The sequence below is a fragment of the Poecilia reticulata genome, linkage group LG3 (assembly GCF_000633615.1).
Source record: "Poecilia reticulata strain Guanapo linkage group LG3, Guppy_female_1.0+MT, whole genome shotgun sequence".
Classification (NCBI taxonomy): domain Eukaryota; kingdom Metazoa; phylum Chordata; class Actinopteri; order Cyprinodontiformes; family Poeciliidae; genus Poecilia; species Poecilia reticulata.
The window spans coordinates 7,708,045-7,716,400 of NC_024333.1; the positions used below are offsets into that span (position 1 = coordinate 7,708,045).

At 38.4% G+C, this 8,356-nt stretch overlaps 1 protein-coding gene across 1 annotated transcript; it reads right to left on the reverse strand.

Moving 5' to 3' along the window:
• Positions 1 to 120: 120 nt before the first annotated feature.
• Positions 121 to 6,808, reverse strand: LOC103462136 (secretory carrier-associated membrane protein 2-like). The gene is made up of 9 exons (XM_008404697.2): positions 6,604 to 6,808; positions 5,604 to 5,681; positions 5,306 to 5,395; positions 4,346 to 4,466; positions 4,122 to 4,250; positions 3,815 to 3,974; positions 3,208 to 3,309; positions 2,101 to 2,218; positions 121 to 1,396 (listed from the first exon to the last, which is right to left on the reverse strand). The coding sequence occupies exons 1-9, from the start codon at positions 6,658 to 6,660 to the stop codon at positions 1,241 to 1,243; spliced, it is 1,011 nt and encodes a 336-aa protein (XP_008402919.1). The 5' UTR covers positions 6,661 to 6,808; the 3' UTR covers positions 121 to 1,240.
• Between the last annotated feature and the right edge of the window lie 1,548 nt (positions 6,809 to 8,356).

Here is an 8,356-nt window from a genome sequence, read left to right on the forward strand (position 1 = left end):
TTTTTAAAAGCCAGTACTTTTTTTTATACTTTTACTTAAGTAAAATGTTAATGTGGTACTTTTACTTAAATACATTTTTTGCGTACTTCCTCCACCATTGTTGGCAAATAAGAAAATTCTTTAGTTTAAATCAATGTTTATTGCTTATTCAAGCACAACTATTTTCCAACACATGCCCATCCAGTAAATGTAGTTTAAATAAACATATGTACAACACATTTTGATCATAACAGGAAACTACAACACAATCTTTCCACAGACATACAATCATATTAAAAAGTTTTTAAACTAGTTAAAAAGACACAAACATGATACATAAATATAGAAGTCATGACTTTTACATACAATTGCATGCCAAGTCTTATAAATCCTAATAACCATGAAGTAACTAGCTAATATTTACTATGTGCCCTGTAAGTATTCTGTTTTTTTTTTTCAGCTCACTAATGCAAGACCATCTAGTATTCATCAGTAATTTTGCACCAAACCTGAATGCATTACTTTGTAATTACAGGAAGGCTTAGTTATGACTGAAAACAGATGTTTCCTTCACAAGTAAATATTAAATAAAAACTTAGCAGCCCCCTCAAAAATCATATCTTCATTTACCCTTTTAGACACGTTGCATCAAAACTCAGCAAACCAATTAAAAGCGAACAAAGACAAACCTTCATCCCATCACCTTCATTAGTCATCAGCGTACATGTCATATGAACAAAAAAACAACAAAAAAACCCCACCAAATTTAGAGAGCAGAAAAACGGTAACAGAAAATTTATAACAACAAAAAAAAACTTGGTGCATAGTTTCTATAAGTACAAATGCTCAGATCAGAATGATGGTTGGCCTGCTTTATAAGTTCTGCATACTTATATTGTGAAGCTCAACTCATTACTAATATCAGATTTGTTCTTAAGGCCTCATTTTGGCTCAGCTAATTTGTTTTAAACCAAAGAAATTGGTTGCACATTCAAACATATTGCACACAAATAAAAGGCAGTCTCAAATGTCAAAACTACCAGGCCATGTTCAAGGCACTGCTTGCATCGACATTCTTGTTTTAGCTGTGTTTGAGACACAGAATTTATCCACGCCGTTTTGTGAGTTTCTCATTGTTCTTTTGGCAAATTTCTGTAAAATTATCAAAGGTCTGTTCCAAATGACTAACCGTGACATTAAGTCATGGCTTCTTGGTTAGAAAACACTAGCCTGAGTGCTCCAGGTATTTTTCTGAAGCAGTTTAATTCCCTTGGTTACCGCTGAAGGCGCCCTGGGCAGCAGAGGTGGCGGCGCTAGCAGCGGCGCTCTGGAAGGTGCGGTTGGTCAGGACTCCCTGGGAAAACTCCTGCTGAGCCTTGGAGAAGCTCGCGCCTGTATTTCTGTACTTGGAGTGGACCTGGGGTGGGAATTATGACTAATATAGGTTATTCAGAAAAACACATTTCATAAAAGTCAACATTTAATTTGCATGACATTTACAAAATACTCAGCAACAAAAAGGTATTCACCCCTTTGGATGTTTTTAACCCTTCTTGCTGCTTTTAAAAATTATGTTCAATTAAATTTGACTTATGACAAAAAAGAAAAAAAAAGCCAAAACAAAAATTAGCTCCTTAGAGCAGTGAAGTTGTCCTGAACTCTTAGCAGATACCAAAAGACTCTGACAGTGGTCCTGTTCAGCCAGACCACTTTCTCCCAAAACTGTACTGAATCCATAATTTAGATGCTCAAACTTAAGATGTACTTATATGCCCATTCTTAAGCAACATAATGCATTTCTAATGTTTTCTTTGGTTGCTATGGTGCGTTTTAAGTCATCTCAATGGTGAATTAAACCCCTTGTGGCTACATTATTCTGTAGCCACCAGAATAATGGTGTATAGCCAAACTGCAGGAGATAGACTTTTGTTTGGGTTGTAAAACGATCAAATTTATTTCATTTAGTGACCTGAAAAATCAACTTATTTGGTTGGTAGAATTTCTTCAATATAATTAGCCTACCATTAAGACTCAAGTCTATGTCCACTTTGTTTTGTAGAGGTCTAAGCACAACTGTATGAAATATAATAACACCTGCAATGTAAAAAATGGGTAACTTACCATTTTCAGCAGGATGACACCCAAAACAGCGTTGACGGTGAAAAAACCAGCCACTACCATCATAACCACGGCAACTGCCAAGTTTGTACGAATCATGCTAATTGATGAGATCCATCCACTGTATAAACCAACGACAAAGAAACATGACCACGTGTTTGAAATTTTCCTCTACAGTCAATGCTACACATGTTTAAAAATAAATGCTCCAACTAAATGCTGGGTTGGCTAGCATCCAAGCTATCCCCGCTGATACTTAGGAAAATATGAAACTCGAAAGAACAGAAGATGAAAAGGGCTTTCAAGAATTACCGTGTTTTCAACACTATAAGGAGCACCTAAAAACCTTCAATTTCCTCAAAAGCCGACAGTGTGCCTTATAATCCAGTGCGCCTTATATATGGACCAATATTGAGCCACAACAGGTCTAGCAACTACAGTAAGCAACCGCCGACTTTATTTTTCCCTGTAGAAAAAGAAGCGCGCGGTGCATGCTGGGATAGTTGTCAGAACGCTGGTTTGTTAATAAAGTTTGATAAATACATTTAAAGCCGGGGGGGCGGGGGAAGAGAGACAGAGACTGCGGTGGCAGTGTGTCGGTTGGTCTGTGTTACCCAGAAAGCAGTTGGGCACAATATCGCAACACCAACACCGTGAGTGAAACAATGACTGGGGCAGACTACTATATAAAGTACTCGAGGACCACTTCTTTACAAATGTGGATGTGTAATAAGAGTACGGAACAAATAGGCAATTCTATGCTATAAGGCGCATTCTATTCTATGCGCCTTATATACGAAAAAAGTTTTAAAATAGGCCATTCATTGAAGGTGCGCCTTATAGTGCGGAAAATACGGTAATACACAACATGATGTTGAAAATAAACCCAAGAAGAAAGGCTCTGTGCACTTACAAAAAAAAGCACCGCACACAAGATAGGTCAACAGGAATCTGTCAAAGATATGCAAGAGAGTAGAACACAGGAAAGAAATATCCACCAAAACACTCAGCTGTGAGTTGTGCATGCACTATTACAAACCTACGCACATCATCATGCTCATACATACTGGAGAACAAATGTGAATGAAAATCTACCAGCACTACACTCACCTGTTTCCCCATGAGGGAATGCCCACTGATTGGATAATGTACACTGCCACTTGGAAGAAGAAAACAAAAAAGAAGAAAAAGAAGCTGAAGGAGCTGTCAGACCTGTGGATGAAAAAGAAAAACAGACATAGTAAGTGTTGTATAACATTTAAAAGTTCAACTTTCATATTACGGAAACACATAAAAAAGCCGAAAGTGCTTAGGAACCAGTTGTTGCTAGAAGAGTCTCAGCACTCAATGTCACAACTCTTCAACTATAAAAACGGTGGGTTAAGCACCAGTCATTTGCAGTCAGATTATAAGCTTAAACTCTAAAAGCAAGAGAACAACTTGAGTGGGAATATTTTTGTAATAGCAATAGTACACAAGCACAGCTATGCAATGTTTGTCCTCTAACTGCATGTCTTTTAAAAAAGCTACAATTTCTTTATTTAATACTTACAAGTTTAATTGGTTAGCATTAAAGAAGTGAAGTCAAGCTACTAAAATGCTACACATACATGTTCATACTTGAAAAATATTCATAAAGCATTCACAAAGGTTTTTCATTACACATCTACTTCTCTTTCACCATTACTTGGATCCAGTGCTGAACGTAAATCTGTACCTGAAGGCTTTGTAGACCGGCCTGTACCAGCAGACGAAAGACACGGGGGTGAAGAGGATGAACCACAGGATGGACAGACCGAAGTCCACACCTTTAGCAGCATCAGCGGTGAAGTAAGCCAGGCAAGCCAGGATGTTGAGGAACAGGGTGGCGCTGTGGACTGTGGTGATTCACAAGAAAACAGGAGAATATTTAATACATCCATTAGTTTTAACACATGAATGACTTATTCCTATATATACATATATTTTTAAAAATCATCTCTTTGGGTTTTGGGTGAAGGCATATAGAGATGCAGGCTACATACACATCCAGAGGTAGTACATTCTCTTGCAGATTCTGCGGTACTCCTCTGAGATATCCTCCTCAAAGTTCTGATAGAAGCATGGCTTTATGGGAAAGAACCTTGGAAGAGGCGGCCAGTTGTTTTCTTTAGCTGAGAAACAGATATTAACACAGGAGGGTGGAACTGATGCTCATACTAAAGCATTTTCTCAGTGCAACTCCAGAAAAACATGTGCAGAGCTTTACCTCCTGGGTCTCTGTTGCTCCTGTTCTGCAGCTCCTGCTCCTTTCGCTCCAGCTCTGCGGCTTTCCTCTCCAGCTCCTCCTGCTGCTTGACCAGGTTGGCCTGAGCAGCTGCTGCCGTAGCCTGATGCACAGCAGACAAGTCAGTGACAAACAAGTTAGCGCTCTTCAAAAGAAAAGGCCCAGCAGAAAGCAACCCAAATAACTTCAGATTCATGTTAAGGTTAGGTTTTATTACTGCTGAGTTTAGCTGATAATGGATGTTAGATAAATACAAAGAACTCAAACTCTGAACTTTATAAGGTTTTGACTATTTCCTTAGAAAACCTTTTTAAACCATTCTGAGTAATAAACAGAACTTGACCTCATTGTGAAGTGTTGTGAATTGGTGACATAGAAATAAATTGAATTCTGTTTGCAAGGATACTTTTTTATTGTACTAAAGCTTGGAAGTACAGTTATACAACAGAACTTGGTATATACAGCTGACATTATTGATGCCAACCGACAGGTCAAAATATATACATCTAATGTACAATAAAGCTAAACCAAAACCTTTAAAATATCCCATAATTTCTGATATTTAAACGAGGAAAAGCCCACTACACTTTGGAAAATATCCAAATACGCGTCTCGTACATTTGCCAGTTAAATCTTAGAGGACATCTGGGATTTGTTGGAGAAAAATAATGTCTAATGTTTTCAGTAAACTTCTGACTTAGCAGAAGTTTTGCCTTTTTGCCAGTTTTCTTGATGTATTTTTCCCTAATCTACAAAGACCTTAACACTCCATTCATACTAAAGAGAAATCATAGGTACCCAGAATGATCAAACACTTAACCATTTTAAGTTGTCATGGGCAGCCCAGTAAACTTTAGATGATTTAAGCTTTTGATTTCATTGTGGAAAACATTCCCAACACAGCGACGCCCAAAATTTTCCTATTGTTTTCCCACCACTTACTTGTGGACTTTGCTCCACAGAAGTCGGAAGTACAGCAGGTTGGGATGAGGAGGTTTTAGAGACTGGGATGGTTGTTCCAGTGTACTTTCCCTGTGGGACGAATAAAAAAAAACAAAAAACTATTGTTTGAAAAAAACCTAGACACACAATTGATCTAAATAAACGACCTTACATCTGTAGCTATATTTCCTTTGTGAGCATGTTAAGATTATTGTGGTACAAAAATGTCTCTTTTGCATTCCTTGCTCATGTTCGAAATAAATATATTAAACAAAATATTTAATTATTTAAAGATCACCATTTGATTTGCGGTGAACGGGTTATACTCTCCGGTGCTTTCATTGACCCCGCTGATGGCTTGTGTGACTGATGCATCCTGGGAAAGGCAAAAAATAAAATAACACATAAAGTTAATATAGATATAACAATTTATACACTAGTAATACATAAAGCGAGAGAAAGTGGCCTCTACCAATGGGCATGTGAGCTTGTAGACTTCCAAGATCTCTTGCCAATTAAGCCTGTCAAGATGTTCTGGATAAACAAGTCTGATCCATGAAGGCCCTAATTTACAAATTTCAGGACTTTAATAGAATCTAACATATCTGTACAAATTTCAATAATACATTCAGCAGTCAAGGTGAGTCCAGAGAGGTCAGGGATAGTTTAGCAGCATAAAAGCGAGTTTACCAAGCGCCTTGCCTAATCGGTGCAATGCAGTAATCCAAGAGGAGCATTTCAATCCTGAACCATTTCACTGCAGATTAATAATTCACGTGGATGGAGGCCCAGTAATAGGCTTGTTGTGGTTGCTGTAATTATTTCATTAGATTGAGCAAGTGAGAGGGTTTACCTTTAAGAAAATACGTCTCCATTTTTCAGGGCGTTAAAAACGCAATGAGAAAAACACTAAAGTTAACAAAACTAACGCTCGAGGAATTGGTAGAGTTCCTGTTTACAGAATGCTTTAAAAAGAAAAAAGAAACTCAGGGACGTGGAGAAGATATTACGTCTGAATGTTTGCAAACACCTGCTAATGATTCCCCTCACCTGCTCAGGTGAGTTAAACCGAGAGGAAGCTAATGTAAAAGCAAAAAACATTTCCTTAATTACTTGAATGATAAAGATAAAGTGCCCTACATTTAACTGAATACGTGTCCGACCTCTTATAGAAATTCTTGGCCAGGAAATACTAATGGCCGAACCCAGCAACCAACCAAACAGGTTTTCTCTTTCACTCCTCACCTTACACCTGATTCAAACCTGCCAAAAGTCACAAAGCTACATCGTACACACACCTGGAAGGGGTTCACGTCCACCGGGTCAGCGAACGGGTTGCTGTCAAGTCCCGACATCGTGAACAGGAACGGAAAAATTTATTTTTGTTGCGTGAGGGAAAAAAATACGACAGGTCCCGAACTCTTCCCCGAGCGGCTCCTGCCTGCTCCCTCCGTGACGTCGGGTTCAGTCCGCGCATGCGTACTGCGATAGGCGAGCAACGTCAACAGGAGGTTGCCCTCGAGTCATTTCTAATCAATTAGGCCAGCTTTATTTATAGAAATGATGCAAATTGGTTTCAAATGTGCGCTTCTCGTGACAGTCTGCTGGCTCATGTTTGTCTCGAAATGCGAGTCGGGGCGTGAGCAGTGTTTGAAAACACTTTGAATGCGAGAACATGCGCATTAATCTGAAATTTAGGGTCAGTTTCCCCCCGCCGCGAGACTCCAATGTAATCTGAACCGTTACTATCCTGAACACATTTTCATTGTTCCATGTAATGTCTTTCACCTACAGCGTCAACCCGATGTTTAAAAATGTGTGGTCATTCATTTTAGAAGGCGCTGAATATCAGGACATTATTAAAGTTGTAAAAGGGGTAAATAAAATAAAAAGAAAGCCAAGTTGATAAAGCAATGACTGAATATTTTACTTTTCCCCTACAAAGTAGAATTACCTGAAAGGTTTTCCCAGTGAGTTCTGTCTTGTGGAGGAATTCTGGATCATTCTTCTGTGGCGCTTTGCTTGCATGGCCGAATTCCAGCTCCCAGACAAAAAGCTCTCCCATTTAATTCCGGAATATGCGGAAGTATACTGGATTATTATGGATAACTGAATCCAAAGAGACCAGGTTCTGTGGCTACAGAACAAGCCCAAAGCATGACCCTTCCAACACCGTGCTTGACAGTAACTGGCATGATGAGTTTGCTGCGATATGGTTCTTTAGGGTTTCCTACAAACACCGCGGATTATTATCCAATATTTCCACTTTGGTTTCGTGGGTCAAGTCTTGCGGTTCAGTCAGATGCATCTTTTTCAAGATCATGCTAAAGTATATTTTTCACATAAAAGAGGTTTTCAAAACAATGCTGTAGTCATTTTTGAATGGGCCATTTGATACAAATTAAATTAATAGAACACCACTCTCTAAAGGTGGAAAAAAAGACAAATTCTCCGACGTTGTGTTCTAATTATCTAGACTAGGGTTCCAAAAAATAATAAAATGTAATAATTCTTGTTATTTATATAGTTTCCCATTTAGAACAAAAATAATGTGTGAACTGAACGTTTCACAATGGACCAGCCAGTGAAGAAACTTGAAGGACAACCTGTTTATCCAAAGGAAAAGCTTCACAGATGCAGTCTTGTTTCATTTCCAGTAAGCAGATGGAGAGAAAAAGTCAGAAGAGATGAATGGCACCGACAGATTTAGATTAAACCCAAAAGCTCTCACTGGGTAAACAGCAGGAAATATAAACAAAAAAGTCAAAACTATTCTCTGTAAACTAAAAGCAGCAGTTATTTTTCTGATATTCAAAGCCACTTATAAAATAAAATAAATCAGAAACAAAAATGGTAGATGCTATGCGATTTGAGGAAGTACTGAAACTGCATTTCCTGTGAGGCTGTTTGCACCTTTTACCCAGGTGTCACCTTTGTGGAACCATAAATAGGAGATAAGTACAGCTCAACATACACATCAGTGTCATTCATCATGGGTGTACAGTTATGCATCTTGAACAGTTTTCTTTAAACACATGGTAAAAATTATAT